Raw genomic sequence first — 11,324 nt, 5'->3', positions numbered from 1 at the left:
ATTTTGAGCGACCATGATGCAGTAGAAGATGTGTGAATTCCTTGTAAAATCTCTGTTATGGCATGTACGAACTCAAGTGGAAACCACACATTTTTGAACAGAATTATGTAGAAACATGGAGAATGGCTGATGAACTGCTTTCCAAGGCTATATGCTCTTTAAACTGAGAAAGAATGCTTAGCCAGCAACTGATGAAGGTTAGTGAACCCCCTGTATCTGACATTGGAGTGGTGATTGGACATTGCGTTGTGAGAGCCTCGATGTCATGCTTTATCTGACTTGGTGTCTTTTGAAATAATCAACCTTGCAGCATCTAGTAATGACGGATGGTGGTGGAATACAAAAAATATCAAGCTTGTATCCCCTGTAATCAAATCACTTACGGCAAAATTACCCATGATGGATGCTAGCTGTTTATGATCTTAAATAGCGAAATTAACAATACCAATCTCATACTAAGCATACTTGTAACCAATCTGACAATAGTCAAAAACAACCAAATATAGATAATAAATTATTCTATCATAACTCTCAACTACACTAGGAAACTGAACACAATCATACAGTACAAAGAAGCTAGCAAGCTGTGCAGTCTATTGAATTCTTTCTTCTTTTGGGTTCCAAATACATATATGTTGACTTGTTACCAACAATAGCTAATTGACAGGGGCTAATGCCTATCATGTAGGCTAGTCACTGTCTCTGCTTTTGTGAAACGAAACGAATTCTCTGTTTGCCGAGATCAACATTCATGGCCTTTCCATCATCTAAAGTAACCGATACAGTCGATGTATCTTCAGAGACTTGGATTACTGTTCCCTTATACCTGCAAATATACAACCTGATGAATCAGATCACTAGCAATAGATAGCAAGTGGCACTTTTTTGAACTCGAATAGTGCGTTTTTAAGGTTTATCACCACTTATGACAAATTAAGACATGTATACTTTCCAACTAAAATAAAATTAGTAAACAAATTGCCCGAACTATCCAAGACTCGTTAACTTCCACAAATTATTTCAATTCGGTGGTTGTATTTTATCTCTACACCCCAACAAAAAAAAATCCAGACTAAAATGACACATTTTGACCCAAGCTCACTTGATCCACCCCCTGCCCATCTTGCCACCTTCATTACAACTGTATCACTTTTTAACTTTCGGTGATATACTGAAAGTCTGAAAGTTATAAAAAAGACTCACCAGAAATTGTTGGATGGCTGATGAACTTCCACCATCTTTCCAATTGCATGTTTTCCCAACTTTTGAATTATCCACTTTGCATCAATGATCTCACTCATCATATCATTCTCTTCATACGAGTGTCCGGCCCCTTTATCTTCCTTCACAAAAGATCTGTCCATAGAAGAAAATGATCTCTTTCTCTTAGATCTCTGACCCTTAACAGAACTCTTATCTTCCTCCAAAGGAGAAGCCCAAGAACTCTGATCATCAGAATACGGATTCTTAAATTTGAGTCTCAATACAGACTTGCGTTCCTTTTGTGAAGAATGTGAAACCAAAGGTGGACCAACATCATCATCATTTAGATCACCAAAGGATGTCTTTTGATCTGTCATGTTAGGTTTAAAGTAAAATGATGATATACTGGAATGAACAATCCAAAATTATGGATTTTGAATCCAATAAAGAGAAAGAAGGATGTGCAAATATCAATTATAGCCAATGTTTTCAAAACCGGACCGGACATCAAACCGGTGAAGTGGGCGGCTCATAGTTAAACCGGTCCAACCGGCCAAAAAATCCAGTCACTATTATTATATATTTGTCTGTATACCGGATTTGTAAACATATATATTTAACAAAAGCCATGTTGGAAGAGATGGCAGGCGCATAAGTCTTATTCACGCTAGACAAGAGTACGAATCTAGTTTTTCCGTTTTGATTTATGAATTGTTCAAATGAATAACACGTTCACATGGTATATATTTGATAAATATGAAATAAACACAAGAAGTTGCCACCAGGTAAGTTGGTAAACTCCATGTCCTTCAAGCCCCACGTCGGCTGTTTGAATCTCGTCCTCAACATAAGTTTTTAATATATTTTACCAACTTACGAACGAACCGGTCAAAATAAACCGGATGCCGTACCGGTTCGCAGTCCGACCTGTTCAACCGGCCGGTCCAGCTTTCTTAACAGTATTCATAGCTCAAGAGATGTAAATGATTAGATCTAAAGGGTGCTTAGAAAGTGCTAAAATTTAATAGGTGGCAAAATGGGCTAGTTAAAGCGGGTATTTTGTATCACATGGGAGATCGAATTGGCTCCGCCTGAAGATGTGTCCAAAAGATTAAGTATTATCCCAGAAATAATTAGTAGTCAAATTAAAAATGTGAACAAATGATCTAGGAGGTTTTAAGAATTAAATATACACCCCCTTTTGACCCATCCTTCTTTAGCCGGTTCCTTTTTCATTCACCCGTTTGACCAATAACCATAACCAAAATCGACCCATTCAATAGTAAATGGGTCGATTCCCACCACTACTCAAGATAATAAAGCCAGCACAGAATCATTCTGTACCCAGTCAACAATAATTTAAAGTTAACTATAATTAAGACGTACCAATGGCGGTGGTTATAATTTGCTCCTGCGGAGAGTTTGATGCGTCAGACCTTGTAGAATTTGCTACATTTTTATTTCTACCACCCAAGTGTATAACTAACTTGGGTCCCTTAGTGTTCTTGGATATGACAGCCTCTTTTCCAGCATCATCCATCGCCCCCACTTGATGTGGCTTGTGACTTTTTGTTTTGTCTCTCAACAATCTACCGTCTGCTTTCACTGGAACCTCTACAAGCTTTCGTTTTAGGCCCTCTCGATTGACTGGCCACACTCCCTCAGTCAAACTTGCAGTATTAGGTTCCCCAAATCTATCAAACTGCCCATCTTCGTCTTTATAATCACCAGTAAATGATCCAACAGATTGGGCATCGCTTTGTGCCATCCTGCCAAATAGAGGTGCAGGAAATCCTCTTTCTTTCCCATATTTCTTGCTTGCAGCTTTCTTTGGAGAATCCTTATTCTTTTTGGGAGATTTATCAACTACCCCTTTTAAAGAAAACTTCAACGAATGGCCATATTCTTTCTTTAAGGGAGGTCCATCATCCTCATCATCAGAATACGGAGAAATAGCGAATATTTCTTCTTGGGTTGGCAGTCCAGCAGCAGCCCTTAGACTAGCAATTAGATCCTGCTCGGCTATGTCTCTCCTCCTCCAAAGCTCCTGAACAGCGTCCTCATGATCCCTAACCTGAGAAGTCCAAAAAATATGGGACAAAACAACAATAAATAAAAGCCCAGTGGAGCCAGAACAGGTGGGTCAGGCGTTGGGTAACATTCAGCTTGAAACAGGTTACTTTTCATACCAGTTAAAAAGGATTAACTTTGGTTCACCAGCATACACCATACACGTTTTGTTCATTTCTTGAACAAAAAGTATAGGTTATAAGTATGTCTTAAATATGATTATGAAAACAATATTAGTACAATAGGGTGGGTCATTTGAAACCACAAAGAACTTACTATAAGCCGTTCGGCAATAAAAATTTTTGAACCTTCATTATTTTTATTGAATGGCTAAAAGTGGGTTTCTAGTTCTCATATTTTAAGTGGTTCTCAGAGGGCCTCCCCTGGTACAATAATTTAAACAATTTAGGAGGTTGGGTGAGTTAAAAAAGCTTTACGCTACTTTCAACCCGTCTGAAGCATTCCCTTTTTAGCTATATCTTCTATTTGGCCCAATTAGCACTTCTATGATAAAAGAAACCCATATTGACCCATTCATACGTTAACAATTCAAAACTTGAATCTCTAGATTTACTCAATTTCCACACCAATATCGTTTGTTTTACCTGGTAGCATTCTCCACGGCATGTAGCACATCTGTATTCCAGGTGATTATTTACTTGATACTGTAAGTACTTATCGTCACTGCAAGATGTTTGACATTATAAGAAGTTGTCCTACTGAATATGCAACAAGTCTAGAAGATCACAATAATGTTGAAAGCAAACCTAATTCCATCACAATGACAATGCACCCAGCGCTGACAGATATCACAACAAACCATCGGTGTTGCTTCAGAATCTCTATACACCTGCAGTTAGAATAGATAACAACCACGTTAAAACTTCCACTAAATTTGTAAGTAAAAATAACCCAATAATCACCCTTGCTCTGATTATAGTAGAAGATGAAACCACATTGTGAACGCTGACAAGATAAACACGAAATTGGACATGTCCAGAATCTGGTGAAATAAAAGTTACCTTTAAACAAACAGGGCAATAATTTCCCTTGACAAACAATCTTCCACAAGCATCACAACAAGTATACCCTAGAAACCACCTACAAAATGTTGTAATGGAAATCAGCAAGAATCATGATCAACACAAAAAAATCCATATTCAGTGTACAAAATAAACAAAACTAACAAGATCATAGCTGTCAGTTAGATTAAAAAAGTATGAGAAAGACTATTTCCATATAGGTATATCAACTATCAAGTGCTGAGTAAAAAATTTGTTAAATTTTTTGTTTCCATGGAATGAAAAGTCACTAGAATTTAGACACAAGTCACAACAATAGGTGTAAAAAAAAAAACAATCGGAAGGTCAATTTTAGTAAACACGTTTAATAAACAATTAGCTTTGTTATGAGTAGAGGTGGCAAGATTGGTTAACGAACAAGTTATGTAATGGGTCATACAGGTTTTGACTGAAACATGACATTCCTGATGGGTCAAAACGAAACAATTTTTAGGAAATAAAATTTAAAAAATGAATGCTAAAAATCATACAAAACAATGTCATTACAGGATTTTCCTTAATCTTTGAATAAAAATGGATTAGAAGGTTGTATTCATTCAAAACAGACAGTTTTAAACCCATTTGATCAATTCATCCCATTCTCCTTTTAACAAATCTTTGATTTGACCGGACTGAGATAAACCTGCCCCAAATCAGCCATTTCATATGTAAACAGGTCAAAATTTTCACCTCTAATTATAAGTAAATGAGCAATACCTGAGACTTGAACCATTCCCTGGAACTGTAGATGCACAGCTGTGACACTTTGTATGCTTGGGACACAAATAAGGTCCTCTGCTGACATTCTGCAAAATTTCAAAAAGATCAGAAACATCATAGTACCTAAATCAAGAATGAAATACTAGAAGTACGGAACAGAAAGGTCCACACTTTACCTTGTGTGGAGGGTGCTGACAATAACAGTGATATGCACCATCACACCTTTTGCAAAACATGAGCTTGTTTGGATCACCGGTTCTTCGGCAGACCTAGGTTGCAATATATATGAAAAATAAAGAGAATACATCACATAACTAAAAGGTTACCATTTTTCACTAGCTCATAAAACTACCTTCTCAGAGTCACAACATACTCATAATTGTTAACTTCTACATTTTAAAACTCCTGGGCCTTCAACTCAAGTCAAATTACAAAATCGATGGATGATGGATATACATAGTTAAGACTGTTTTTGGATTAACGTGTCCATGTATTTGAATTTCAGGTAAACTGATGAGAGCCGTTAACGATACTAATTAACTGGGATAACACTGATTCCAGATTAAAATTTCACATAATTACCATAATTACTTCATATACACAAATTTGTTATCAAATAGATATTTGACTATCAGAATTTCTGATTATAAAAAAAAAACTCCTTAATACATGATGACGATCGTTTAATGTAAAACTAAATACACTAACGCATCAACTTACCTCACATACACGACATGAAGGACAGGACCAAGAACTCCAGTGAAATAAATCTGCAACAAGATTTCAAATATCAAAAACAAGATCTAAGATTCTAAGTAATATGACATGCATCAGCGAGAACAAATTGTACCTCTATCATGAGACCAAGATTTTACACAGCTCCTGTGATACTTCTTGTTGCAACTTTTGCAAGATAGCATCTTTCTTGCTCTCTCACTTCTTTCATTCTCTCCAGAAAAGCAAAGGCGGCACATTACCTTCCCATTAGAGACAACTTGCTCTCCTCCGGCAACATCTTTAGTGATACCCTGCAAAAAGCATATGAACGAAGTGGTGAAACTCAAAACATAAAGTTTTCACCTTTTTGGATCCAGATGAAGTTAAGAATCTATTATCTTTACTGATAGATCTTCATAAGTTTCAAAGTTTACTCCTTTATATACTATAGGCATCCGACTTGGAAGCATTTCAATACTAAAAAAGACAGAGAAAAGACTAAAACAGTACCTACAATTACAGATCGCTTACTTTAGAGTTTAGACACACATTGGTCAATGATATAAGTCCGTGGAGCATTATGGTAAAAGATTGACTGAACCATTTTTGCATAAAAAGCTATAATTCCCACCCAGCAACCCAATTAGTACAAACCCAAATCAATTAGCTAGACACAAACTTCTTCTTTTAAAATCTAAACAATTACAAATCAGTGAATGCCTTTCAGGTTCATTTTCTATCAGTAAACGCCTTTCGGGTTCATTAACTATATATGATTAATATAAGATAATTACATTTTGTCAATATCCACATACACTACACATCTCAATCTCAAATAACAAAATTCAAATACAATATATATATATATATATAATTATTATATACCTCAGTCTCGCCAGATTCAAACCGGCGAGCAAAATCCTCAGCAACCAAAGAAGCAGCAGCAGCCTGTTTCTGCATAGCAGCGCGTTTATTCTGCGCCGACAACATCTCCGCCGCATCATCTCCATCTACAACAGCCACCGAATTCGGAACCGCCGGCGCCGCCTGAACCGGCACCGGCGGCGGTGGGGCAACAACTACTTTAGGAACAAGAACCTGAACGGTTCTCTTATCATCTTTAATCCGCCATGGATCATCCAAAAAAGATTTCAAATTCGTGATTTCATTCAAAAAATCAGTTTCCCCCTTTTCATTGTGCAGAAACCCTAATGAGCAATAGCAAATTCGCCGACTGAGAAAGAGAGAAAAACCGTTAGAGAGCGCGAAATTTGTATAGAGTATGTAGATATATAGATATAGATGTTGTGTATGTATAGATTTTTTATAATTATAAGAGAAAATTTTTACCATGTAATTGGGCAGGCGACGTGAAAGGCCATCTCATAAGCAAATCTAATTTTTGGGGCTCTTTATTATTTTTATTTTTATTTTTTTATTAAGGTTTTTATTTTGGATACAAACAAATTCGCACCTTAATAATGGCTCGGCTTACCTCACCCCTCTATAGTATCTTCTTGATTTTATTATGGGTTTTATGGACTTTATGGAAAAATAAACGTAGTTTTATTTATTAATGCTTTTAAAAAACAACTGATTGGAGAAATATAAAATTATCTAGTTTTCAAGCCAATAAACGGATAGTTTCAAAATATATATATATATATATATATCAGAGTTAAATATCAATTCAAGATAATATATAACAAACAAGTGAAAAATAACAAAACAAATTTAAAAGAAAAAACATTTTTGTAGTAGAAAAAGAAGTCATAATTAAACTATAATTGACAGCAAACTAAAATAAAAGAGATAAAAAATAACAATATCACAACAATTCAATATCAAAGTAATAAAAAACACAAACAAAATACTAAAGATAAAATTAAAGTGATATAAAAAAAACATATGTTTTTTTTTGTTGAGAAATTTACTTATCTTGATTTATTTATTAAAGATAGGAAATAGAGGATAATATGAATGGAAATGATTAATAAAAATTTAGGTTGTTTATATAATAGTTTATTGGGAGAGTTTTAAGGATATTATATATCTTTAAAATTATTTTTAAAAAATTATGATAGAGTTTTAAATATAATAATTTATTTAATAATCAAATAAAAATTATAAAAAAAATCTAGAAAAAAAAGGTCTCTAGAGTAATTAGAAGAGAGTTTTAAATATAAAAAAAAGCTTTTAAGGAATGTCAAGTGTACCCTTAACCTCCTTTTCTAAGTTGTATTATAGATATTGATTTAGTCTCAAATCAAATCATAAGAAGTCAACAATATTTTTAAAATAAAATGAATTCTTATATAAAAATAAAAATAAAAAAACACATATGAATTTATATTAAAATATATAAAAAACAAAATCAAAATAAAATAATGTAATTTTGAAACAAAATATATTTTATTTCATCTTTTGTTGTACATGATGTTTGTTTTAGTAATTTTGTGTTTGTTTTTGGAAAAAGATTGGGTCTTGATCTTGAAGACAAACAGCCAATTTTATCTGTTGCCAAGAGAAGGAAAACTGGCGAAGGGCCATCTGTTTAAGTTTTCCTTCTATCTATCTGCTTGTAATTTTATTTACTTTCTTGTAACTTCATTGTAAAATTGTGTATATACAAGTTACCAGATTGTAATTCACAAGTTAGATAACTGATAAGATCTACAAACAATTAAAAATAAACCCAAGGCATTTGATGATCTATAAAAATGCCTTGGAAAATTAATAGGTTTTATCAAACTCAAGTATTTCAAACTTACACCTGTATAGAAACAAGTTTGAAAATACTTGGTAATATTTCAGGACAATTATGGGGAATTTGTTAGGTCCAGTTTTGCTGAAAACTGGATCTCTCCAGTTATATCTGGAGAGCATGAAGAATTGTCCGAAATATTTGAAGTCCAGCTGCAATATACAGTTTATGCAACTGATGACTTCCTCCAGTTGAGATCTGAAGACATATACCTGAACACATTCCAATTAAAGTCGAAGACAACAAGTGGAAGTAAGAGAATGACAATGGTAGCGAAGCCCAGTTGACATTCTACCAGATCAATCAACTAGAGAATCCTCCAGTGTAAATGCCTTTACAAAGCTTTACACTGATTACGAGGAGGACCTTTTACACTACATCCTTTTACCCGGACAATAATCTTGTCTGTGGATAAAAGTGCAAAGATGTAGAGTGGTTGAATAAAGTAACCTTTTGTCTTACTTTATTTAGCACACACAAAAGATTATTTACTAATACTTTTGTGTGCTGTCAACCATATTTGTACATCAAAGTTGAGATCCCAATGCTCATACTTCAACTATAAATAGAGGTCCTTGCCCAAGCATTTCAACAACTTTGCAAATACATACATTCTGCAATATTGGTGAACTTGTGCAATACTCTCTCAATCGTAAAAAGGAACATTTCACAACTTTAAGTGTTTCGATTGTTAGGAGAATTTCCAAGTATAGATCAATTGTATTTCATAGGTTGTTAGGATATTTACATCTTTGTATTATCTTGGTTCCGCAACAACATTGTATTTTATTTAACAATCAATAAATAAAATACAATTGAAAAATACATATTGTCTCACCATATTTACTTACTTGTCATTTACCTTATTGCATTGTATTTACTTATTCAAACTTGTTACCTTATTAAGTAACATTCCAGTTAACCTGGTACACTACTCACTCTAAACTGGTCACATCCAGATTAAGTGATAGTGTTGCAAAGTACACTCACCATTGACATAGAGGTGTCTTCAGCACCCATCTAGTAATAGTTGGGACTTACAAGTGGTATCAGAGCAGGCAGGTTGAATTGTTTCAATTCTATAACCTAGGTCGGCTTGATGGTTGCTGAAGGTGAGAATGGTTCTGGTCCCCAAAATGAAACTAATCCTAATGTTAATGTTACCACTCCTTTGAATACCAATCCTCATCCTCCTCCTACACCTGGAGCCAGCCACGTTCATGTACATTATTCCAATACTCCAGTTCCCAAATTCGATGGGAATGGTGAGACCTTTGGTACATGGAAAGCTAGAATGCTCTTGCGTTTTGGTGGGATAAAGAGGTATATGTTGAAAATCCTCAAGGATGGACCATATATACCCATGTCCAGTGGTGTTAGTCCTCTTCTAGACCCAACTGGGAGAAGAGGTACCTGGGAAAAGTCTGAGGAACATTGGTCAGACGAGGATCGCAGGCTGGTTGATCTTGATACCAGACTGAAAAACATAATCCTGGCTGCTGTTCCTGAGGAACTAATTCCAACACTTGTGTTGTTTCCCAGTGCTAAATCCATGTGCGATGAATTAGTTCTCCGGTTTGAAGGAGGAAATGACACCATTGTCACCAGAAAGATTGCATTAAACAAGAAGTATGAATCCTTCTTTGCTCTTCCCAATGAAAGTTTAACTGGTACTTACACCAGATTTACTGGCCTAATTAATCAACTTAGAGGCTTGGGAGTGGAGAAGGATAAGGATATTCTTCTTGAGAAATTTTGTGATATATTGCCATCCAAATGGGCACACATGGTTCTTGTCTTAAGACAAGGTAAGACCTTGCACAGCCATACTCTTGCTTCCCTATATGGAGCCTTCAGATTCACTGAAGATAATGATGCTGCAAGGTTATTGGCTGAGCAAGATGCCTTAAACCATGCTCAGAGTTCCAAGGTCGCCAGCCTAACTGGGCAACCTTGTGCTGCTTTAATGTCTGCTGAGAATGTCCAGTTACATTCTATGAAGGAGATGTTAAACAACTTACTGAACTCTGGCCTTACCACTAATCTAAGTAATGGTTGTGAGGAAACTGACGATGATGATCTGGTAGCCATGATTGCTAAAACCTTTAACAGGTTTAAGCATAAATCTAATCGATTTAATGGGTCCAATAATGCTTCCAGTTCAAATTCTCTGGATAAGGCCAATCTTATCTGCTATAAGTATGGTAAGAAAGGTCATTTCATGAAGGAATACAGATCTAGTCAGATGAACAACCAAACTGGTCCCGTTGTCCCAAATTTTGTCAAAACTGATGATTATAAGGCCAAATACAAGAAACTTAAGGCCCAAATTGCTCTCATGTCTCTTGAACAAGATAAAGAGAAAGAAAAGAACAAGTGCATGATGGCTCAAACTGAAGGGAAATGGGAACTCTCTGATGACTCATCTGATGATGATGAAGAGATTAGAGATGTGTGTTTCATGGCATTAGAAAATCAACAACCAGTGTTAAAAGATGATATTTTTTATGGAAGATGGGTGGACATCATTTTAAAGAAGGCAAGAGATTATGATGTTGAGTTGGATACAGAACTGAAACTGGACATTGCTGAATCATTAAATGATGACTTGTTATTTGTTGAAACTATGAGAACTGACTGTGAAAGATACTTGGAAACGGTTTTAATCGAGTTTAATAACATGAAAAGTCAATTTAATGATTTGCAAAGTGTCCAGTTGGCTCTCAAAGAATCTGATTTGAAAAATGAGGCACTGGAAAGAGATAACCAAAAATTGAAATTTGATCTTG

General features: G+C 35.1%; 1 protein-coding gene across 1 annotated transcript; it reads right to left on the bottom strand.

Annotated features, from left to right (window-relative positions):
* Positions 1-435: 435 nt before the first annotated feature.
* On the bottom strand, positions 436-7,211 carry LOC122581665. Its single transcript, XM_043753911.1, has 12 exons — positions 7,122-7,211; positions 6,657-7,005; positions 5,905-6,082; positions 5,775-5,824; positions 5,231-5,323; positions 5,052-5,140; positions 4,296-4,374; positions 4,041-4,123; positions 3,879-3,957; positions 2,590-3,277; positions 1,204-1,573; positions 436-826 (listed from the first exon to the last, which is right to left on the bottom strand). The coding sequence occupies exons 1-12, from the start codon at positions 7,151-7,153 to the stop codon at positions 694-696; spliced, it is 2,223 nt and encodes a 740-aa protein (XP_043609846.1). The 5' UTR covers positions 7,154-7,211; the 3' UTR covers positions 436-693.
* Between the last annotated feature and the right edge of the window lie 4,113 nt (positions 7,212-11,324).

This window comes from Erigeron canadensis, chromosome 9 (assembly GCF_010389155.1).
Source record: "Erigeron canadensis isolate Cc75 chromosome 9, C_canadensis_v1, whole genome shotgun sequence".
Lineage (NCBI taxonomy): Eukaryota > Viridiplantae > Streptophyta > Magnoliopsida > Asterales > Asteraceae > Erigeron > Erigeron canadensis.
The sequence above is the reverse complement of the archived record's forward strand: the minus strand, read 5'-3'. Positions and strand labels throughout refer to the sequence as shown.

Bases quoted from the DNA above. Each gene is read 5' to 3' on its own strand.
- LOC122581665 (XM_043753911.1), bottom strand. From the start codon at position 7,153: ATGGCCTTTCACGTCGCCTGCCCAATTACATG. The intron at 5,324-5,774 runs GTAAGTTGATGC...ATTGCAACCTAG, and splicing joins CTTCATGTCGTGTATGTGAG to GTCTGCCGAAGAACCGGTGA. The intron at 5,141-5,230 runs GTAAAGTGTGGA...GAAATTTTGCAG, and splicing joins GTCAGCACCCTCCACACAAG to AATGTCAGCAGAGGACCTTA.